Genomic DNA, 23840 nt, shown 5'->3' with positions numbered 1-23840 from the left:
TCCAAACCAGAGCGCTTTTTCTTCGGGCGTTCAGGGTTCTGGGTTCCCGCCCTGAAGGTCAGCTTCATGCAAAAGCCTCTAGACCCGAAACCATTCTTCAGGGACCAGGCTTCCTGGAGCTGGAATCCAGCTGAGGCAGATGCGTCCAGCTCAGCTAAGGGAACCCAATAGGGATTCCTTCCCTGGAACGCCAGATGCCACACCTTCCACCCCCGCCTAATTGAAGCTTTGTAATGCACCTCTCAAGCTTTTTTCCTTCGCCCGCTCCGAGTGCCTATTAGCAACCCCCCGCCCCTTCCACGTCCCCATTGGCTCGCTTTGTTCAACCGGCTAGAGTACCCCCCACCCCTTTCTCCGCCGGTTCCTAATTGGGCCTGAGCGGTCCCTCCCCCGGGATAAGGGGCTGTGACAGGTTCTGGACCGCTGAGACACTGCGCGGAACTGTCATTGGTCTCTTCACTTTACTTCAGAACTTAAGAGAAGTTCGCAGCGGCCCCTTTGCAGAGACCTCCTCCCTCCTCCGGGGCCCGCGATTCCTTGCTGTGTTTCATCCCGGATCCCCGCCTCCTAGGGCAGGGGGGTGGGAGGGGGTGTTTGGTGAACCGGCCCTATCTGCAAAACCCCCGAGCTGCTCCAGAGCAAGATGAGCGCAGACGGGGACTCCGGGAACCCCCTGCCCCGGCTCTGTAATCTGGAGAAGGGGCCGAATGGCTACGGCTTCCACCTCCACGGCGAGAAGGGCAAAGTGGGACAGTTTATCCGGCTGGTGGAGCCAGGCTCGCCGGCCGAAAAGGCGGGACTGCTGGCCGGTGACCGGTTGGTGGAGGTGAATGGCGAGAACGTGGAGCAGGAGAGTCACCAGCAGGTGGTGAGCCGCATCCGAGCCGCGCTCAACTCCGTGCGCCTGCTGGTGGTCGACCCGGAGACGGACGAGCGCCTGCAGAAGCTGGGCATCCAGGTGCGGGAAGAACTACTGCGCGGACAAGCCGAGCCGAGCCCGCAGGGGGCCGCGGAGAAGCAGGCGGATGGAGACGAGAAGCAGCAGCCGGCAGCGGCGGACGAGCCGCGGGAAGAGAAGAGCCAGCAGGAGCAGGTAACTCACTGCAACTCAGTCTGGGATCGGAAGGGGGGAGGGGAGAGGAGTTTCCGGGAGACACCCAGGTGTCCTTGGAGTAAAGCCGCGTGGCTCAGCCACGAGCTCGCAGCCGTTTGGTTCTGAAGCCAAAGCCCGCGAGATGGAGGCTGTTTCCGCCTGCCGCTGGCCCAGCCGACGCGTGTCTCTCATACAGATTGTCCCTTCCTGTCTCCCCTCACCCCCACCCTGGACCCGTCCCTGCTGCCTGCCGCCGACTGGTGCCCCTCTTTCTTGGGAGCTCTTTGGGAGGTGGATGAGATCGACTCCTTTTCACGCCTATAACTATCTCCTCTGCCCCACTCCCCACCTGTTCTCTGAGAGGCTTCGGTCCCGCTTCCTCCCGCCCCCGTTTGCAGCCAAAAGAGTGGAGGGGTGGAACCTGTTTTCTCCCGGGAGCCAGCGCCATCGCTACGTGTGTGTGTGTGTGTGTGTGTGTGTGTGTGTGTGTGTGTGCGCTCGCTCGCTCCACAGGTGGGTGGGAACTGGAGTTCAAGGATGCCTGGAAAGTCCAGGAAAGGCTGCAAAGAAGGAGCTACAAGAATATCCATCCCCTCCTCCCGCCATGGGAGTTAAAGCTCTGTGTGTGTTGTGTATGGGTCTTTGGAGAGGGGGGCAATGTGGGAAAGAGGGGGATGTTGGGAAAGCATTTTTTTAAAAACCTCAAGTAAGGAGTAGTGGGAGCAGAACTTGTGTATCATTAACTTCAATCAAGTTGGACTTCATCCCTCCCGAAGTGTGATGTGGCTTCTAAGAAAGAAGGAACCAACCCCACCGCCTTGGGGCAGGAGGAGGTTGGAACGGGGCAGAGGCCAAAGATGGGGGTGGGGAGGAGAAAAGGAGTGAGTCTCAGGGGTGGTGATACTGCCACCCAAGAGGATTTATGAGTCTCAGGAATGTGAGAAGTAAGCATAAGCCTTTATCTGAGAAGCTCGGGGAACAGATTCAAAGCGAGGACCTGGGGAAGGGAGAGTGGAGGATTTCCCTGCGCAAACAAACTGGGATCATTTGCTGCTTTTTCCTTGTTTGGTGTTTCCCCAAATGATCCCAGCGAGGATCAGCTGGAGGAGGATGGGGGTTGGAGAAATAGAGTTGTTGTTCTGAGTTGCCTGTCCCCAGAGATTATGGGAGATTTTTAAGTCGGGAAGGGGTGGGTCCCGGCCTTGCCGAATTCCAGGGGCTCAGTTCTGTTGGCCAGCCGGGGAAGGAACAGAACCTGGGTCCTCAGCTCTCGATCTCCCAGAAAATCGAACTGTTAACTTGCAACCAGATGGCTTCCTGCTGGCTAATGTGGACAGGCTTGGCACTAGAGAGTGGGCAGAGCTCAGGTGGAGGAAGGGCACCAAGCGAGGAGATTGGGGGCAGGGTGGAGAGGGCCAACTGGTTAGGTGGCCAGGAACCCTTTCCTGGATTTAGCTGGGTGCTGAGAACACCATCCTCCACCTCCACTGCGCTCTTCCTGTCTGTGCCAGGTTGGCTCTGAAGAGGGCACATGTGCAGGGAAGGGAGGGCAGGAGCTTCCTGGCAGGAGGGAGACTCAAGTTGGTGCCCTGAGGTGAGTCAGGGAACAGGTAACCTCCAGTCCCCACCTATGGCTCACTGTCCTGAAATTTATGCTGAGAACATCTATTAGTCATTTTATTAAATTACATGAACTTTACTCTCTATCTCCCTTTTCCTCACCTCCCCCATTCTTCAGATTTTTCTCCTGAAGCAGCTCCCTCCTTGGTGTAAGATATCCCCAGGCCTAAGTGGCTCCCCAAATCCTGCCCCCTCTCCTCCTCCAAGAGAGAGCTGGAACTTCCTTCTCTGGGTTGTTAAGCCTCCTACAATTTCTGTCTAGGGAAATGTGTTTAGCCTGGGCTCTCCAGGGGGCACAGAGAGGAGGTTTCCGAGGCCACTGGGAGAAGCTTGCACTTTTCCTGGGGAAGAGAGCTACAGCTGCCTGAACCCAGTAAACTGGCCTCAGGGGGATTCAACACATCTGTTATGTTCACTTGGCCCCTTCTTTGAATTACTTGGCATCTTGGTGCAGTGGGGTGAAATGTAGGCAGTTTCCACACTTAAGGGGCCAATGACCTAATTCATAACCACCTGGCGCTGGGGATAGATATAAAGAGCAAAAGAAAAAACTCGGAGTACTTGTCCTCGAGCAGTTTTAAAGTTCTGGTGTTCCCTGGTAGTTAAGCAGCCAAGCCAGATCATCTGACTGCAAATACAGTATATAAGCTCTTTATAGGGCAAGGAAGGTTTGTTTATGCCTTCTCAATACTTTAATAGAGGCAGCTAACTAATTGGGTGGATAGAGTGCTGGGCTTGGAGTCAGAAAGACATCCTCCTGAATTCAAATCTAGCCTCAGACACTGGCTACCTCTGAGACCTGGGCAAGTCACTTAACCCCGTTTGCCTCAGTTTCCTTCATCTGTAAAATGATCTGGACTAGGAAACAGCAAATAAATCACTCCAGGATCTTTGCCAGTGAAAGACTGAATGGCTTTTCAAGACTGAAATGGTTGAACAATAATAAAATACTTTAATATTTGTTGTATTTGAGGTAATTTTGGGTGCCCAGTGTCCATTGCCTTATAGTTAGTGTAAGCAATAATAAATCCTACTCTGTCCTCCTCTGGAAGGAAGGAAGAGAGGAATACTGCCTTGGAAGGGAGACTGAGGGGAAAGAATAGTGATATTCCTACTGCCAGACCCACCAGTGACCATGGCTCACATTTTTATAGCATTTGACAAACAGATTTATATATATATATTATCTCATTTGATCCTCATAGTTGTACATATACCTGTAAGATAACAGTTTTAGATCTAGAAGGTACCTTATAGGTTTGATCCCTTCATTTTACAGAGGAGAAAATTTGTGCTGAAAAGATAGTGGGTGATTTGCCTAAGATCCCACAGCTAATGAGTGACCCCCAAGTTTTATGGCCTCAAATCTTTCTACTGTACCACTGGCCTTGTCTAGAGAATGCAATCTTATCCCCATTTCACAGTTAAGGAAATTGAGTCTCAGGAAGGAAATTTAATTTAGGTGTTACGAATATGACTATCCTCATTTTACAAAAAAGAGAAACAGTCATAGTACAATACAAATAGACCCTCATTTTACCATTAGGTCTCAGGTTAAGTACCTTGCCCAAAGTACTCATCTAGTAAATAGCTGTTCTGGGCTAGAATTCAATCCAAGTCTGTTGATTCAAAAATAAATGTTCCTTCACTGGCCCTGTTCCATTACACTGATCCCAATCAAGTATCTATAGTAATCTGGGTTTCAGACAGGTCATATCTATGATTTTTTTTTTCTGTTTATTCCAAGATATTCTCCAACAGTTTCATCCCTGATCTATGAGGCGAGGAAAAGATGAATATTTCAATTAGAAACCAAGTAGTAGATAGGGTGGCCACAGATTGATTGATTATTCTCCAATATAGCTTTTTTCGTGTGTGCAACTTTTTCCCTGAGGAATAGAGATTCATGTTGACATCCATAGAGGCACTGAAGAGATTAAAATAAGGGTTGAATTTGAGTTGCTGTGACCAGAGCCATTTCTTGAGTCAGAGGTTCTGGTATTTTTTGCCAGACCTATCTATCCTCGGGCTCTAGGCTGTTAATTACATATGTGAATTTTCCTGTGGATTCTCGGTGGAGAACCCTGTGTCCTTTAAGTCCCTTGGAGATAAGGTGAACATTCCTTATCTGAAAACTTTGGTATGTGGAGGTGGAGTGAGGAGGGCCCAAGGCTTCCTCCTTCATCCTCCACCCCCGCCCCTCCCTTTCCCCAAGGGTAGAGATAAATACGGCCTTTCATTGCATTCAGTGAGGGATATGCTAAGAAAATTTGCTCAAATTCAGCAGACTTTTACTAGATCACAATTGCATTGTGCCATGCAAAACTTTGTAATAGAAATGTGTGTTTAAGAAACACAAATCCAAACCCTTGTTTGCAGAAAATTAACCAGAGTATTTTTTCCCCGATTATTTTAGAACTTTATTTCTATTACTATGTACAGTTCTGCTTATTTACTTTTTATTATTTCATGCATTTTACCATCCTTTTTTTTCCCTAAAATCAACTCACTCATCATTTCGTACAGCAAAATAATATTCTGTCACAATCATCTACCACAACTTGTTATCATGAAGATCTTTGGTTGAGAAAGCTGGACTAATAATACATGCATGAAGACTAGGCTGAAGTAAATGAGAAAAATTTGGGACATGACTACAAGGGAGCTAGTAGTTAGAATGCTGGCCTTGGAGACAGAAAGTCCTGAATTCTGATCCTACCTGGGCAAGGAACTCAGTTTCTTTAACTATAAAATTAGCATTTAACCAAAGTATTTATTCAAATAACAGGTTCTTCTGAAATCCTCTTGGGGTCTTAGGAGAGTATATTTTCATCGGGAAGGATCTTTTTTTCCTCCCAGACAGATTTTTCTAGCTATCCTTCTCATTAGCTCCATTCTAGGAAAACAACACTGGAAAAATTTCAGTAATATTGGACTTGATCTGAATCCCTACTCTATGATGGGGCATACAAGTGGCTAGTGGATAGAAAACTGGATTTGGGATTAGAAAGTCCTGTATTCTAGTCCTGCCTCATGCAATTACTTGGTATGTGTGTTTGGGCAAGTCATTTAACCACTCAATTCTTTATATGTTAAAATGAAGATTAATAATAAGTTTATTGTTATAGTAATATATTACTATATTATAATATATAATATACAATATAACATATGTAATATAATTATATATTATAAGAAATAATATGTATGTATAAAGCATTTTGCCAAAAGCACCATTAAATGTGAGCTTTTATTATTTTTTAAAATACCAAGTCTGTGTTCTTGAAGTTCTTTATCTGTCACATTCTTGTCAAAATTTGCTTGATTTTTCTAGATTTGTTTTCCCCTTGAGGGAAAATTTTTTAAGATCTGAGTCAATCTTTAAGATCTGAATTTGTGAACAGTTGAAATCCAGTTTAGTGTAACCTTTGGTATTTATCTCCTCTGCAATGTGAAATAGCTCAGATTTTCTGTTAAGATATTCTCAGGAGAATATTCCCCCAGATGTATAGACAACAAAGTCAGGGGAGGTGCAGTTTGGGGGTGTCTCTATTTTATTTTTTTCACTATAGTTTTCAACATTCACTTTTGTAAGATTTTTGAGCTCCAAATTTTCCTCTTCCTTTCCTTCCCTCCCCAAAACAGCAAGCAATCTGATGTAGGTTGTACAAGTACATTCATGTTACACGTATTTCCATATTAGTCATGTTATAAAAATCAGAACAAAGGGGGAAAACCCCCAAAAAGTGAAAAAACTGCTTTGATCTGCATTCAGTCCCTCCCCATAGTTCTTTCTCTGGATATGGATGGCATTCTCTATCACTAGTCGGTTGGAATGGATCACTGCACCGCTGAGAAGAGCTAAGTCTGACCTAGTTAATCATCACACAATCTGGCTGTTCCCGGGGTTCTGCTCATTTCACTCGGCATCAGTTCATGTCAGTCTCTCCAGACTTTTCCGACATGGGCCCCATTCATCATTTCTTACAGAACGCCATATTGCATTACATTCAGGGACCAGAACTTGTGCGCCCGTTTGGGGGTGTCCTGTCTTTAGCGCGTTCGGGTGCTTGCTGACAGACCTCCCCACCCCCCTGCTGCTTCCCTGAGAAGAGCTCTGGCTGGCCCTGCTTCTAGAGTGGTGAATTAATGGGCCCTCCTTTAGGAGCTCAGGAGCTAAGCCCCACCATCAGACCTCGGGGCAGCCTGCCGGGTACTGGACGTACCCTTTGTTCTCTCCTTTCGCCCCTCAGGCCAGGCTTCTGGTCAGTGTCCACAGGTTCAGACTATCCCGGCCTTCTCAGAAAAATGCAAAGTCTATTCCATTCCCCCACAGGTTAGAGTTGCCTGAGGGTGGGTCGGAGGGCGTTTCTGGCCATTAGGCCTGGAAATTCGGAGCTGAGAGATCTGCCCTGCAGTCATCCCAGGCTTTCTGGGCACTCCTGAACGTCCTCTCTGGCTGTCCCTGCTTACGGAGCCCACAGTGGGTAAAAAACACCAGGGAAGGCCGCAGGATGGCCAGTTTAAAGCACCTCTAGCCCCCAAATCGGGCCTGAGGTTCGTGTGTATGAGGGAGGGAGGCAGAGAAGGCCATTGTAGGTCCCCACCCAGAATGGAGCTGTTAATACCTGTACCAGAGTTGGATCCACTAAGGGCCTTGTGGGGCAGTGCCCGCTGGGGCTGATATGGAGGAGCCTTGGGTTGACCTTGAACCAAGTACCAACCCACTTGTCCCAGGCTTGCCCTGCCCCTTCCCCTTTAAATTTTAGCCCCAAATCTTTCTCTGTGGTTCCCTAGGCAAGGGGATTTAGCCTGGCTGGTCTTGGCTAAGCAGACTGGGGTGTTAAGCGGAACTGGCCACAGGCTTACCTCCTGGGCCCCCATTTGTGTCCCCTCACCATTCCTACCCCATTGGGCTGGGAAGTAAATTTTCCATCGAACAAACACAAAATAGAGGTTAAGTTATCATAATAACTATTTACTAGCTCTGTGCTAGAGAAGGAAATTATAAGTGTCTTTAGCAGGGGGTGGGAGACCAGTTGAGCTTTCTTTGGCTTTAGGAGTCGGGGAGATGTAGTCTGCTATGTACATGGTTGGGTCCTGCCCCACTCCCCACTCTAGGGCAGTGTGTCCTATGTCCTCATTGGTTTACACAAATTGTTTGAACTTTGCCTCCAGGGTTGGGAGGAGGGAGAGTAGCAGTGCTTAGAGTCCATTGACCCGACCTTCTAAGGATATGCAAGGTCTATTTGGAGGAAGCTGCTCCACCCTATTTAATGTCCCCCCCCTTTTTTTCTTCTTAAGTCAATTTTGTAGATTCTGACTTTCTCTCCTTCTGTTTCCTCCTCCCACTCTTTGAGAAGGAAAACAAAACTGTTACAACTAGAGTCAACTCAAAAATGGATGTTCAGTGAATTGTCAAACCAGATTTTTATTTTTTGCAAAAAGACATGAACTTAATAGAAAATTTGACAAGCAAGATCCAAGAAAAATATAAGGTAAACATCAAAGACTAATTAGAAAGCACTCAATAAAAACAAAGAGTTTGTTTTTTACCTGTTAAAAAAAAACACCAAACAACTAGAGTCACCTTTTTTGTCTTTTCCATATACTCTCCAACAGTCCAGCTATCCTCCACTTTTCCCTAAACTGGGAGAGGTGCATAGTAGGAGCACCAAGTGGGTGTCCCTGGCTCTCTAGGAGCTAACCTGTTTTGCTCACAGGCTTGATTCCCCCACCCTTCCCACTTTCCCCTGGGGCTTCTGAGATCCCTGGGAGAGTGCCTGGCAGGTCACCCTGCTAGGGCCAGATTTTCTTTTATCAGAGCCTCTGTGGTACCAAAGCCAGCCCTTGTTTGCTTAAATAAGCAGGTAGCCTGGCTTGGGGAAGGGGCAGAAAGAATGGGCAGGGCTTAGCAGAGCGGCACCTTTCACCCTTACTTGCCCACCCCCCTTTCCCTTTCCCTCTGCAGCTGGCACTGGGGACCAAAAACCCGAGGCAGATCTTTACCCTTCTGAAGCAGCACCCCCTTCTCCCTGGCTGCCTCTCTGTCTCTATAGCACCCATCACCATGACATTGAGGGCTGAGGGAGGGGTCAGTGGCACACAGACAAGAGAATGGGCAGGTCATTTCCCCCACCCTGCTGGCAGCCTTCTGAGTGGGGAGCAATCCTGGGCCCAGTCCTCGGGGACTTTCACAGAGGGATTAGGATATCATCTTTCCTAGGCTTTCCAGGTGGCTGCCGATGGGGCCTATTGAATTCCCCTGAGAGCAGTTGCTTTACTCTCGGGGCCCAGCTTTAGGTCTGGTGGCCACTTAGGTGGGAATGGATTCCAGGATGAATGACCCCTGGGATGAGATGGGTACAATAAGACAGCCATCCTTTCCGAGGGGGACTGGCTCAGAAAATTAGGGGAAGGTCCTAGGGAGAAAGGGGGCAGATAGGAAGGACAGGGCAATGTAAGCTCTTTGGATGTGTGTGTTCGTTTTTTGGTCCTGCTTTTCACCTAAGCCAGCCCCTTTAATCTAAAAAAATAGGGTACTTATTATGAGCGCAACTAGGCTACCATCTTCATTCTTTCGTGCCCCTGGACAGTGGGCAACACATGGCATTGTCATTTGGTGGAAGCTTTACCCCAAATTTCCTGCCACCTTCACCAATGTCGCCAGTGACCATACAGAATCCCTGGCTAACAACCTCAGACCCTGGGTTGGGCCCGGTGTCCGGGGAAAGACACTATCATGAGGCACTAGAAAGGGGTGGGATTGCGAGGACAAGGGGAGATGAGGGTCAGCGCTGCTCCTCTCCCTTTGGAGGGTAGAGAGCCGAGATTAATAGAAGGATCCCCTCTGGGACACGGGAAGGTAGCCACTTCCTGTGGGTACCTAAATGTTTTTAGAAAGCCCACCAGTGGCTTCCGGTGCCTTTTTAGCTATATATTACATTGTTATAGGTTATCTTGTGGTGTTATATTATGTATCCATGTACACACACACATATATATTGCATATATTTTTTAGCCAACTAACTCAGCCCAACTATTCTTTCTCAACCCTCAGGCCTAGAGAGGGCATCTTCTAGGGGAGTGCTTTTGCAATTAATCATCATGTGCTCTCTGCTCTGGGGAGTGTCTCCCTTTCTATCTCACTGAGGGGGCAGAGGGGCAAGCAGAACTCCCTATCACCCTGGTGCGAGCCTCTCTGGACCCCGCGCCCTGTTAGAAAAACCGACCCAGCCTGGAAGCCCTGCGGAGGAAGGGCAGCTGGAGTTGGGTGTGGCCCGCGGGTCTGGATGGCCGGGGGCGGAAGGCACCCTCCGGAGGGGCTCCACACCCCTAGCCAGCCAGCCGGGAATTCCCTGTCACCTTCTGAGGGGAAGGCCTAACACCCAGGAATATTGCCTGCCTTGTTACTGACTGCAGCCTTCCCCCTGGTCATTGTGATTCAGACGGCCACAGCTCTCATTATGTGCATTAGTTGAGCACTCCGGAAGGAAGGCTGTGGGTTTCATCAGTCCCCACGACGCCTCCGGAGAGAGAGCCGAACCCCGTGTCTGACCCTGCCTTCTTCCTCAGGCTGAAGCCCCAGAGAAGCTGCCCGAGCCGAATGCTCTTCTCCCCCGAGCTGTGTGCAGGTTCCACTCGGGGTTGTGCTGCTTGCAGAGCCCAGAGTCACAGGGACGCCGGGCTTCCTGGTCCTTGTTTATCCTGCTGGTTCCAGGGGCAGGCAATTTTACCGTGGGTCTGGCTGGGACAGAAAGCCGAGCCGAGCTGATCTTGGCAGCAACTTGTCAGACCTGTTCCCTCTCACCTTGGCATTTTCTGAGAGAAGGCTGAGAGCAGGAGCTTTGTGAAGGGATTAGGACTGGGGGGGAGAGAGCCTCACCCCCCAGATGAAGAGCTGGGGAGCCCGTGGCAAGGACCGGGGAGTACAGCAAGGCACTGCTTGGATGCCACATAGAGGTGGGGAGGGGGAAAGGGATTCCTTCTGAACCAAGCTGAACTCCATCTGTTGGGAGGCAAGAATGGGGTGAGATTCAAGCAAGAGGTAATGTTACTTGTTATTTGTGGAGGCAAAGGCTGCACCTGCGACGCCCCCTCCCTTCCCCACGCTCTGCCTTTGGCCCCGAAAGAACACCTGACAGAGCCAGGCCCAGACGGAGGTGGCTGGCATGGGAGGAATCATAGGCAGGGTGCTCGCCCACCTGCTCGTTCCTGTCCCTCCCATACACCTCAGCTGTGAGCTCTGTCCTTGTGCATTCTGGAGCAATCAACTTGGACTTTTTCCCAGCTCAAGGTTGGATAAGGAGGGCAGCTGCTCAAGACCCAGAAACCTTTAGTGAAAGAGCTTTGGGGGAGTGGGAAGTAGGAGAAGGGAAGAAGAGAGAGCTGGTGAATTAAGGAACTTCTCTGTCAGAAACCTGGTACCCTTGTTCCTGATGCAAGTGCAGCTGAGCCTGAGGGGAGTGCAGGTGGGCCATTGGCCAAAGGAAACCCCAGTTTGTTGGCTGAGCCATGTAGTCACCATGGGACTTGCAAGTTGGGGCAGGAAGTCTGGTTGCAACTTAGATCCTCCTTCCCTCTCTTTCCTCTTAGCTTTGTCATTCCCCTGAGTTGGGTTCCTTTTCTTGAAGGTTTCCATTGGGGACTACCTCTTTCCCTTCCTCAATCATACCTGGAAAACGAGGGCTATTAAAAGCCCTCTTAGTTTTTTCTTAGTTATTGCTTCGAGTTCCAAAATGAAGCTTCAAGATTTGCCTTGATTGCCTAAGTTATTGAGGGCAGAGATGGTGGGTGGGGGGGAGGTGAATGTAAGTAGGTCATCTTGCTTTGTCTCAATCCCCAAGAAAAAAGTCCTGGGGTAGTCGTTTGACTGTTAAACATTTTCACTTGGAGATAGAACTACAGAACGTCCAGAACCAAAGGCATCTGAGAGCCAGTCATGGACTGGATAGATTTGGAGTAAGGAATACCTGGTTCAAATTCTCCCTTAGGTATACAAGTTGATCCTGGGTACAACAACTTATCGTCTTAATGCCTCAGTTTCCTCATCTGTAAAACATGTGGGCCACATTGGGCTTCTTAAAATCCCTCCCAGCTTCAAATCTATGATGCCACTTTAAAATTCATCCTCTTCACTTTACAGGAAACTGAGACACAGAGGAGTAATAGAACCAAGATCACAGTGATTTAGTGACAAAGAGAATGAAACTCGGGTCTTCAGTGTTCTTTTCATTATAACTGAGCTGCTTTTTATATCACACTTTTTTAGTTGAACAATTGAACATTCAGAAGAAATCCATATATGCCACCACCACCCCAAATTTTATTTTATTCAACATTTTATTTTTTATTTTTCAACATTTACTTTTATAAGATTTTGATTTCCATTTTTTCCCTCCCTTTCTGTCTCCTCCCCAAAATGGCAATCATTTAAAAAAAAATTTTTTTTTAAATAATTATGCCCATGCCTGGATTTTTTACATCATTATCCCTTGTACTCACTTCTGTTCCAACTTTTCCCTTCCCTCCCTCCACTCCCTTCCCCAGATGGCAAGCAGTCCTATACATGTTAAATATGTCACAGTATATCCTAGATACAATATATGTGTGCAAAACCGAACAGTTCTCTTGTTGCACAGGGAGAATTGGATTCAGAAGGTAAAAATAATCTGGGAAGAAAAACAAAAATGCAAACAGTTTACATTCATTTCCCAACATTCTTTCTTTAGGTGTAGCTGCTTCTGTCCATTTATCAATTGAAACTGAGTTAGATCTTCTCTTTGTCAAAGAAATCCACTTCCATCAGAATACATCCTCAAACAGTATCATTGTTGAGTATATAATGATCTCCTGGGTCCTGATCATTTCACTCAGAATCAGTTCATGTAAGTCTCTCCAGTCCTCTCTGTATTCATCCTGCTGGTCATTTCTTACAGAACAATAATATTCCATAACATTCATATACCACAGTTTACCCAACCATTCTCCAATTGATGGGCATCCATTCATTTTCCAGTTTCTAGCCACTACAAACAGGGCTGCCACAAACATGTTGGCACATACAGGTCCCTTTCCTTCTTTAGTATCTCTTTGGGGTATAAGCCCAGTAGAAACTCTGCTGGATCAAAGGGTATACACAGTTTGATAACTTTTTGAGCAGAGTTCCAGAGGCAATCATTTTTAAAAACTGTTTTGATACCTTAATTTTCTTTTTCTTTCTTTTTTTTTTTTTTTCCCTTTTTGCTGGGGCAATTGGGGTTAAGTGACTTGCCCAGGGTCATACAGCTAGGAAGTGTTAAGGGTCTAAGATCAGATGTGAACTCAGGTCCTCCTGACTTCAGGCTGGTGTTCTAACTACTGCACCAACTAGTTGCCCCAGATACCTTAATTTTCAAGGCAGATTCTCAAACTAGATTTTGACCAGGTCCATACCAGCAACTAGCTATAGCCCTGGTCCAGAAGCTTCCCCTCATCTGAATATAACATTCCCCTTAGTGACTTGTAGAGATTTATCAGGAATAGTGGGCATCTAGGCATTCCTGGGTCCTTCAGCTTCTCAGGAGTCAGGAAGTTTTTTCCCCAGTTAGTTATCTATTCTAGCCCTTCCCTTCATGATACCCAAAAATCACTGTTCCCACCTGTCTATTCCCAAATGTCTACTCCTCGCAGAGGGAGTTGGCCCTTTGGCTGGGCCAGAATGAGAGGAGTCAGTGTCAGGGCCGATAATCTTTACTGTAAACACCCAGCCCCGATTTCGGTAAATACTATTCACAGTGTACTTTATTGCTGTACTCTTCTTGCAGAAACAATGTAGGGCTCAGAGGAGTAACTACCCATTTCCTCCTTAAAGAATGTTTGCTCTACATCTCTTTTGGCCTCAGTCTAGGGAAGAACAAGAACTTCAATCTGTTCCCACAAAGGAGATTTCTCCTACTACTTCCCAGATTAAGTAGTGCTAGGATACCCTATATGATTGGTATGTGAATTTTTTTTGTGTGTGTGTGTGAATAAAAATCTATTTTCTCTCCTTCTTAGCTCCCACCCTGAAGGAAAAAAAAAAAAAAAACAACAAAATCCTTTTAGTATATATACATAATTAAGCAAAATGAATTCTTTTACTGGCTGTATCCAAAAAAAAAAAGCTTTCTAAATCCATCACTTCTCTGTCTGGAGGTGGGTGGTATCCTTCATAATTGGCTATTGTCATGTGAATTTAAAAAGGTTCTATGATTTTAGAATCTTGAAGGAACTTCTTCCACTAAAAGTAGAGCACATTCTGGTAATCTACCATAGTTTGAAAGATCAATAATAGGGAGTTGTTTATGGTTTATAGAGGATGACTTTTATGACCCTCCAGAGTTATAAGTATGAGGGGCTAACTTTGTTGAACATAGACCTTTCCAATCTAAAGCCAGGACCAAATCCACCGTGTCTGTGTTTTGCATGAATTCACGAATGTTTGTTTTTCAATGAATGGGGGACAAACTGGAGAAAGAATTTGGAGCTCAATTTTAAAAAAAAGGCTAGAAATAAATAAATTCACTGTGCCATACTGCTTCTATACCATTAATAATAAAAGAGTAAAATCTTTACACAGTAAATGCTTAATGAATAGGTTTTTTTCTAACAGTATTTTGTTTTTCCAATTACATGTAAAGATAGCTTTCAACATTCATATTTGTAAGATTTTGAGTTCCAAATTTTCTTTTCTCCCTCCTTTCCTTAATTCCTTCCTCCCCAAGATAGCAAGTAATCTGATACAGGTTTTACATGTACAATCATTTTAAAACATATTTCCAAAATAGTCATGTTGTAAAAGAAAAATCAGAACAAAATGAAGAAACCATAAGAAAGAAAAAACAAGTTAAAAAAATTAAAGTAGTATGCTTCAATACACATTAAATCTTCATAATTCTCTCTGGATACAGATGGCATTTTCTATCTCAAGACTATTGAAAGTGTCTTGGATCAATGTATTGCTGAGAAGGGCTAAATCTGTCATAGCTGTTGCTATATATAATGTTTTGGTTCTGCTCACGTTACTCAGTTTCAGTTCATATATGTCTCTCTAGGCCTCTCTGAAATCATTTCTTACAGAACAGTACTATTTCATAACATTCATATACTATAACTTATTCATCATCCACTGATGGGCATCCACTCAATTTCAAGTTCCTTGCTACTACAAAAACAATTGCTACAAACATTTTTTGGTACATGTAGGTCCTTTCCCTTCTCTTATGATCTTTTTGGGAAAAAGACCCACTGCTAGATCAAAGGGTATGCAGAGTTTTAAAAGCCTTTCCAAATTGCTCTCCAAAATGACTGGCTCACTTCACAACTCCACCAACAATGAATTAGTGTTCCAGTTTTCCCACATCTCCTTCAACATTCATTTTAATGAATGTTTCTCAAATTGAATATAAAAACTTAGGGATTTTCTAGCTCTTCTTGACCTCCTCCCATACCCCATTTTATTTCATAAGATACAAAATTTGAGTTCCTGGTAGCAAAGGAATTGACCCACTTCAGATCACACAAGTAATTAGTATTATAATCTGGATTAGAATGCAGGACTCTTCCATAATACCCTGTTTAAATGTTTAGGGAACAAGTCCAAAACCCTTTTTCTTAGTCATTCTGCTTACTGCATGTCAGATGGAAAGAAGGATCTGGAGTGGAGGCTACAGCCCATAGTGGGAGTAGGTGGAATGTAAAGAGGGATAATAGAATAAGACACTAAAGTCTCTGTCCTTGTATATACAGAAGGAGCTGAGACCCCGACTTTGTGTTATGAAAAAAGGTCCCAATGGCTATGGCTTCAACCTGCACAGTGATAAGTCTAAACCTGGCCAGTATATCCGTGCGGTGGATTCCAACTCACCAGCTGAGGCTTCAGGGCTCCAGGCCCAGGATCGGATTGTGGAGGTAACATTTCTTTCCTTTTTAAATCCCCTCTTCCTCAGGTTCTCAACCTTCCCTCATCCAGTTTCTTCCTAATTAGATTATAAACTCTCTGAGGGCAAGAATTGTATTATTCATCTTTTGATTTCTCCCCCACATCCTCCCTAGCACAGTGCTTTGCACCTAAGCAGAGGCTCTGTAAATGTTGGCTGAATAAACACGTGAAATCCCTTTCCCGTTCCTGGCCCTCACTACCCAGGGTCCCACTCCTGTCTGCAGACAAACTCAGCTGCTCCTCCGCTGTGTACAGCTTTGTAGTCTTTGGTGTATATAATTTAGCTGAACTCTTAGAATCATCAAAGAGTTCCACAGGAACCTACTGGGAAGAACTTGGAGGCTTTCAGGCCAATCTTGATTCCCTCCCCAGAATGGCATTATTTTTACAGGAGGAAGGAAAGAAAAAGTTTGTCATCTGAGATGTTAGGCAGACTTCTGAGAGATTTGATGGAAGAGGAAACGGGAATTAGCTAGTTTATGTACAGTTTCACCTGAAGAAATAAGGAAGTGATAAGACTTTTCCAAAGGCCTTGGATCCACCTAGAGAGAGTAGGAATGGTGGCTGAGACTCATAAAACAAAGGAGATTTGCATCTGTCTCCAAATCGCAAACTAACAGGCTGGTCCATTTCATTTTTCCTGTGTGGAGTGGCTATTTCTCAGAGAGCAATAATATTCTGTCACATTCGTATACCATAACTTATTCAGCCATGCCCCGACTGATTTAGGCTAGAAGCTCCCAAAGGAAAAAAAACCAAAACTCTATTTTAACCCCCAACAGTAGGTTAACTAGTATTTATTAAATGCCTCGTTTTGTCCTTTGTCACCACAGGGCGCTTTTGGGTTGGTGAATGGATTTGTTGCCAGTTGTGGCAGTGGGCCAGAGGATGGGGATCTGGAGCTTCCTTGGGTTGTAAAGAGGCACAGGATGGAGAATATTCTCCGTCCCACCCCCCACCTCCGTGTTCCCAAGCTCCAGGTCACTCCTCCCACTCTCTTTACCTCCTCTCAGGTGAATGGGATCTGCATGGAAGGAAAACAGCACGGGGACGTGGTCGCTGCAATCAAGGCTGGGGGAGATGAGACCAAGCTGCTAGTTGTGGACAAGAAGACGGACGAGTTCTTCAAAAAGTGTAAAGTGATACCGTCCCAGGAGCACCTGAGTGGTGAGTTAGCGTGAGGAGACCAATTTCAGGGAATGAAACTGCATTCGTAGCAGAGCAAAGCAGGGGGAGGCAGGGAGGGTGCCTGCCTTACAAGGATAGAGGTAGCCAGTTCCTTGTCCCTTTTCACCTTGCTAAGCGTTTCTGGGGCTGGAGCTCCTGGCACTCTTATCTTACTTTTCCTTCCTGAGATGTAGGAAGCTGGCATTGAGGCCCTAAAGTGGGCAGGGCAGGAGGGAGCTGGCAGGGGTGCCTTATGGGGGAAGGGCAGAAGTGGGCAAAAAATGTGGTTCTTTCTGTAAAGGATGAGGGTAGGGAGGGAAATAAGAGTACCAAGCCTCTCTCTCTCTGCCACTTCCCCAGGGGCCTTTTGTCTTGGACTCTGAGCATGAAAGAGTTAACTTTGTCAGTTGGTCAGGTCAGCTCCAATAAATAGTAGGAGCAGGACAGCTTCTCCCCTTGCCCCTCCCCCTTCCCCTCTGCAGGTTGTCTTGGAAACTTCAGGCATGCTCTGCGGAGCAGTTGGTTCCCACTTCGGGTCCCCCTGGCCCCTGCCCTTCCCTCTCCAGTTCTGCACCTCCCCCTACCCAGATCCTGCTTCGGCAAGGTTGCCATGGCATTAGTCAGTAAGGGGTTAAGTGGACCCTGCTCGCTGTACTGGACCCTGAAGGAGATGGCTCTCTGGGCCGGGAGCCACGCAGGGTGTGGCCAGCTTGGACTTTGCCACAAGCTAGATCCCCTGGGAGAATTTGGTGTTGGGGGCAGGTTGGTGGCTTATTAATACGGTCCTGTCACATGTTTAGAAATACTTGGGGTGGGGGTGGGGTGGGGGAAGGAGGAGTTATGAAGCTGTTTTTCAGCTGACACTGAGTATATGAATCTTATCTCCTGACTTTAATCCCGGGCCTTCCGCTAGGACGGGCCCTGGAATAATAATATTATTATTAGCTGAGTGTTGTAAAGTATTTTAGATATGGAGGTGAGTTTAGAGCCGATAGAGAGACAACTTTAAAATCAGCAAGACCTGGGAGTTGTCTTATCTCTAACACAAACAGTCCAAGCTTGGGTGACCCTGGCCAAGTCATTTAACCTCTGCAAAGAGCCGGAGGCCAAGTGCCTGATTGCAGGCCATTGGAGCCATAGGTACAATAATCCCTACCCTTTTGCTGGTGCTATCCTCCTTATCTTCTCAACAATACAGTGGGGTAGGTACTTAAATATGAAGAAACCAAGGCTGTAGGGAGCTGGGTGACTTGCTTAGACTCATACAACCAAGAGGAGAATTGAGCATGATTTCAATTCTGGCCATCCTATTTCTAAGCCTGGCATTATCTACTAGGCCCTTTTGGTGCCCAGGGAGTTCAGGGTAGGAAGTCCTTGAGTGGCCCTTGGAATGGGAGGCTGAGGAGAGGACAGAATTGCTAATTAGGCTCCAGTAGGAGCTGTGACTGACTTGGCAAACTGAAAATAAGGCAGAGCAACGCCTGAGAGGTTTCTTTTGCATGCAGGTAAGTTTTGGGATCCGGAGAGAGAAGGGAGGACTCTTGCTTCTTCCTTTGCTTCTCTTAAGCAAATCTAAAACTTCCCAAGGAAAATACTTACTGTTCCGATATCCCATGGACACTAGGGTGAAAGTGAAACAGAGGGCATGCTACTAAGTAAACATTTCACAGCAACAGAGCAGGTGTGTCTTTGGTATCAGAAACAAATGAGCAGCCTCAGTTGGGTGGTTCCAGTTCACGTCAAAGGTCTTTCATGGAGCACTGTTGGCTTTTGATAGTTTACAGGAGACTAGAGTCAATGATAATGGTGAAGACCAGTTTACAAAGGACTAAACATGACAAACCTGAATAATAGGGAATAAGCATTAATTAAATACTACCCTGTGCTAGGCACTTTGCCAAGTGCTTTACAGATATTATTAGGAAGTAAGTACCGTTATTCCCATTTTACAGTTCAGGAAGCAGAGGCAGACAAGTTGATTTGCTCTGGGTCATTGTGACTTCTAAATCTTTTTCTTTTCTAAAGAAAGCTGGTGATAAAGTAGTAAAAATTGGGCTGTTATGATGGCATCCAAATGCTTCCTAACCCTATGCCTCTTTTCCTCTTTTGAAATTAGAGCCTCTATTCTCCATAGGCTTACTTACTCAGTTCTAGGCTGGGAATCACCATGGACCCATGGTATGTGGCAATAGAGCAACACAGGGCTTTGCCCTGCAAATGGATCTAGAAGAAAAGGTCCTGGAACTTAAGTGACAATGCTAGAACCCAGTTGTCCTCTACAATAGTATTCTGATAAAGCAAACTCTTGGGTCAGGGTCATTCGTCAATCTAGCATAAGGCTATTTCTAAGAATGTGCAATACTGATATTTAGGGTCCTCATAAAATCAATAAAATTCAATTTTTAATGAAAGAACTGAGACTTTAAAAGATTGTCTACCCAAGATCAACAAAACCTGTGGTTATGGTCATAAGGAACATACTCCTTCTTGATGTAAGGAAAAGGTCTTATTCAGGAATCTTAATTTCAAATATATCCTTTTTACTCTGTAAGCTTGCTTAAGTTGCATAACACTCTGCCTCAGTTTACTGATCTGTAAAATAGAAATCATAATAGTTTCACTACCTGAGAAGGGTTATTGTGACTCTTTTTCTCCTATTCTCTAATACTTTCCCTTCCCAGGCCAGATGCTGGTGAGTTCAGTACTTTTGCTTTGGGGGAAATTTGCATACTATAGATTGGCCTTCCTAAATTTCTAGGTGGGAGATGTGGGATGACAGTTCCATTCTCTTGGTGAGTCCCAAAGAATGAGGGCAACGTCCAGTTCTTCCCTGCCCACACCCTGAAATATTCTTGCAAAGTTAAGGTCAGTAATGATAATTGCCACCACTTTTGGAATCATTCACATACAGTGCTCTCATTTCCCTTTTTTCTTACAGGTCCCTTGCCAGAGCCTGTTGCCAACGGAGAGGTAGAGAAGGTAAAGAATGTTTCTATTGCTTGCCTGAAATTACTTCTCCAGCCTTTAACAACCACTTCCTTAATGTCTAGGGAGAGAGAGAAAGAGAGAGAGAGAGAGAGAGAGAGAGAAAGAGAAAGAGAGAGAGAGAGTGTGTGAGAGTGTGTGTGTGTGTGAGAGAGAGAAGGAGGTGGGGGGGGGGGAGAGAGAGAGGGGGCAATGAGAACAGGGCTTGAAGACACAAAGTTGGTGGGGGGGGGGGGAGGAGAGACAGATCAACAGAGATCGAGCAATCAGGAAGGTTGGGAAAGTACCTAAAGCTTTTCATCTCTGAAACTCTGAGATGACATACAACTCAATCTGCTGATAATCCCATGTCCTGAGTTCTGACACTTAGTCCAAACCATGCAGACCCTAGCTCGGGGCTAAGTTTATTTGGAAAGAAGGAAAGACATGGCAGCAGGTCCCTCCAAGGCCCATCCTCCCTCCCTGCTAGTCACTGGGTGACGGCCCCCACTCCCTACCATACAGAGGAGACTATTCTTCCCCTGAAGAACAGAGCTTCAGTGTCCAGCCAATGCCCAGCCTCTGCTACTTCCAAGTCTGGGTTGAGAAAACAAAGCTCTCTTCCCCCTAGCCCCTCTCCCCTCCCCCTTCCCCAGCGGAGGAAAATGGGGAACAGGGGGTTGGGAGACTACAGGGGCTGTCTGCCAGCCGGAGCCCTAAGAGAGCCATGAGGGGCAGGGAGCCAAATTGAAGCTTCTGGCCAAGAGATCTATGCTGGAGAAAGTTGCCCTTTCCCTGAGAAGTGGTCGTGAAGGAAGGATGGGTGTTTTGTAAGGTTTATTCTGTTCCCCTGGACCCAATAAGCAGAGTTGTAGGAAAGTGGGGTGGAGAAAACCATTCTGTGCTTCTCAGGACACAAACCTGAGGATAGAGTACAGATAGAACAGGACAGTTTCTCTTTAAACTAATTCCCCTTGATGTCCTGGGTCCCTTCTTCAGGGTACTTTCCACACCCCTTGTTACCCTTAAGACTATTCTTCATATTCCCCAGGGCATCAGATTTAGGGGATGTTTCCAGGATCAAGAGAGGGCAGGCAGGGGGTGGTCCCAGAGATTCAGGGAGCATCATGAACAAGATTCTCTTGCTAGGCACAAAAAGTCCCCTAGAATCCCCAGCTTTAACCCAAAAATCTGTAGCTAAATGTCAGAGATAGGTTGGTAAGACTTGCGATTCTGGCTAAGTATTACAGCGGGCTGTGTCATCTTTCCAGGAATTCAAATTGAGTTGCTCCTTTGGGAAACAGAACCTCTCTCTCATAGCTGGTGGACTTGAAGTATCAGAGGTTCTGGGCTGATCTTTTTGTCTGCCTGGATGCCTCTGATCACACTCACATATATTCTTTGTTCTTTTATGCCAGGAGAGCAGTGGCACCTGGACTGAAGAAGTGTGTGAGAGCCCCAAACCAGCATCATCAAGATCTACCCTTAGTGAAACTAGTGATGAGGTATGCCTGGGTCAAGAGGCTGAGATACGATGAATGGCCTCCCCAGAGACAACTCTTACAGCTGGAACTTGTTAGAGGTCAGGTGGGAAAGGCAGTAGGGAGTGGAGGTGCTGAGGTAGCGTAGGGCTAGTTAGTGACACAGGCCAGACCTCTTGCTTCTCAGCCTTGGGGTTTGGACATCTGGGAAACCAGCCTGCGTCATTGTTTGGAAACTAAGCTAAGAGATATGGATCCTCTTCATCCAACCCATCTCAGGGATAGAAGGAAATGGCTGAGCTATGGGGGAAGAGAGGGATACAATCTGGTGAACAGTGATTTATTATTTACTTCACCCCTTTCCTTTGTTCTCAACAGATGGATTCTCAAGACAAACAAGATTCCACTCCACCATCTTCTACATCTTCCTCCTCTGACCCCATTTTGGACTTCAACATCTCCCTGGCAGTGGCCAAAGAGCGGGCTCACCAGAAACGGAGCAGCAAACGTGCACCACAGATGGACTGGAGCAAGAAAAATGAACTCTTCAGCAATCTCTAAGCATCTCTTCCAATGTCCTCCTCCTTCCCTTCCCACCAAACCATCCTGGAGAATGGGGAGAAAGTTGGGGTGGGGGTGGGGTGCTGAGTTGTGCCCTCTTGGTCTTCCTTCCCTTTCCTCTTCTCCACTTATTCCAAATCAAAGTATAAATCAGCACCAGCATCTGATTTTCCTAGACAGACACCCATGTTCTTTCTAAAACCCAAGGAGCATGTTTTCCTATTCTATCCAAATGAAAAGACACCTTTCCCTAAATCCCTTCTTCTTAGGGCCCTAAGAAGGGTCTACTTCTTGACTACGTATTCCCTACTCCCTGCCAGCTGGAGGACTATGAGATGATTTAATAGGATAGATTTTTTCCAATTCATTTTTTTCATGCCATCCAACATAAAACTGTCCTGAGCCTGAGAATGGCTGAATGCACCCTACAGGCAGAAAACACAGCTCAGGGATGGACAGGGTCTTCTCCCTAAAAGCTGTAAATCAGGGTATTTGGAGGGGTTTTTTTTGGGGGGGAGGGGAGTGGGTAGTGTCATACATAAGTTTAGAAGGATTTTTTTTGTGTTATGATTAACATGATTTTTCCCAGTTTCTGTGTTTGAAGAAGTTGCTTATTTTGTCTTGAGCTTGTCTGTCCAAATTCTTAAACTACTTAATTACCCTAGGCTTTAGGGCAAGAGACATGAGGAGTCTTTGAACCCACTACTACCTACGGTCTTTCCAGTTAAGATCAATCTATTAGTCAACAAGCATTTAGTAAGTGATTGCTCCAAGCCAGACAGTTAAAACCTGGGATACAAAAAAGTCCCTGGCTCTCGAAGAATTCACAATTTAATTGGTAATAAATCCTAGCAAGAGATTCCATTGGTTCTTCCAACTCATCCCTGTATGCTTATTGCATATCTTGTACCCAGCCTCTCCCAGGTAGCTTATGTCACCTGGACTATTTGCAGGTCCACTTTTCTTTTGTCCTCTCAACCTAAGATGGTAGAGGACAAACTGTAGACCTAGCTCTTGAATTACTTGCCCTTATTCACAGAAGTTTGTACTACATAAGTGCTTAGTGTTTAGCTAAATCGGATTTGCCAGGGTAAAAATTTTTATACTCCCCCCACCACCACCAACCGCAGCCTGCTAAGCTTCATATAGTGGCTAAGTCTGAGTCAATATGTACAGGTATACACCTCAGTGTAGTAACTATGATGAAGAAACAAGTGATTTGTTCTCTGGTACCAAAGTCACTGATGGAACTTGCAATCTTTGGCAGGTAGAAAAAAGCTTAATACCTCATTAAGGGAGCTTCTCCCTCCTTCAAACCCCTACCCTCTATCTCCTTATCCCTTTCCAAGCATGTAGACCAAAGTACAAAAACTCCTACTCTCACACCCATCTCCAGTCACTCAGTTCAGTTTTACCTCTGGGGCCCCTAGAGTTGAAACTTCAGCCTGACTCAGTGAGGAATGGGGGCTGAGTCCTGGGTGATTAGAAGTCTGGAATGAGAGGACTTTGGTTGAGGGACGCCTGGATTATTAGGCAGCATTAAGTCCTGGGCTGGGGGAGGTAGGTGAGAATGCTTTAATCTCTGCCTGGCCTGCTGGTGGTTCATAGCTTCCTGGGACTGGTGAGACCCTGAGCTAGCTCCTGTGATGTTATCTTATCTGGCCAAAGCAGCGAGCAGCAGTTTGGGGGCAGTAACATTTGGAGAATTAAAGATGAGGTTGTCATGGTCTGTCTTTGAAAGAGGTAGGAGCAAGAAGTCAACTAGAATACTGAGGCTCCCTAGTTTTTATCCCGTGTAAGAAGTTGCTAGGAGCGAGGAATACATAGATGGGGCCTAAAGTATCTATCAGGGTTAAATGGCATTAATGTCCCTCCATTGTAAGTGAAAAGGAGCAGCGAATTCGGTGTTCCTCTGACTGGGGCCCCAGCTCCTTTCCTCAATGTGCAGAGGACAATGTTATAGGAGAAAACACTGAATTTGAGGTCAGAAAAG

The 23840-nt window shown here is 46.1% G+C and overlaps 1 protein-coding gene across 2 annotated transcripts; it reads left to right on the top strand.

Annotated features, from left to right (window-relative positions):
• The first annotated feature begins 396 nt into the window (after positions 1–396).
• On the top strand, positions 397–22438 carry NHERF1 (NHERF family PDZ scaffold protein 1). Of its 2 annotated transcripts, XM_051995160.1 has the most exons (6): positions 406–1093; positions 15482–15643; positions 16688–16841; positions 19780–19820; positions 21224–21310; positions 21665–22438. In XM_051995160.1, exons 1-6 carry the CDS (start codon positions 644–646, stop codon positions 21845–21847), a joined length of 1077 nt encoding a protein of 358 aa, XP_051851120.1. In that variant the 5' UTR covers positions 406–643; the 3' UTR covers positions 21848–22438. The 2 variants fall into 2 exon arrangements, with proteins under 2 accessions (XP_051851121.1, XP_051851120.1); XM_051995161.1 differs by lacking the exon at positions 21224–21310 and having other exon boundaries at positions 397–1093.
• The last annotated feature ends 1402 nt before the right edge of the window (positions 22439–23840 follow it).

Source organism: Antechinus flavipes, chromosome 4, assembly GCF_016432865.1.
Source record: "Antechinus flavipes isolate AdamAnt ecotype Samford, QLD, Australia chromosome 4, AdamAnt_v2, whole genome shotgun sequence".
NCBI classification, from domain to species: domain Eukaryota; kingdom Metazoa; phylum Chordata; class Mammalia; order Dasyuromorphia; family Dasyuridae; genus Antechinus; species Antechinus flavipes.
Note: the sequence above shows the minus strand (reverse complement) of the source record. Positions and strands in the feature narration are given on the sequence as shown.

Excerpts from the sequence above, each read along its gene's own strand:
- NHERF1 (XM_051995160.1), top strand. The coding sequence starts at position 644 with ATGAGCGCAGACGGGGACTCCGGGAACCCCCTGCCCCGGCTCTGTAAT. Across the intron at positions 16,842-19,779 it reads GTCCCAGGAGCACCTGAGTG|GTCCCTTGCCAGAGCCTGTT; the intron begins GTGAGTTAGCGT and ends TTTTTCTTACAG. Across the intron at positions 19,821-21,223 it reads CCAACGGAGAGGTAGAGAAG|GAGAGCAGTGGCACCTGGAC; the intron begins GTAAAGAATGTT and ends CTTTTATGCCAG.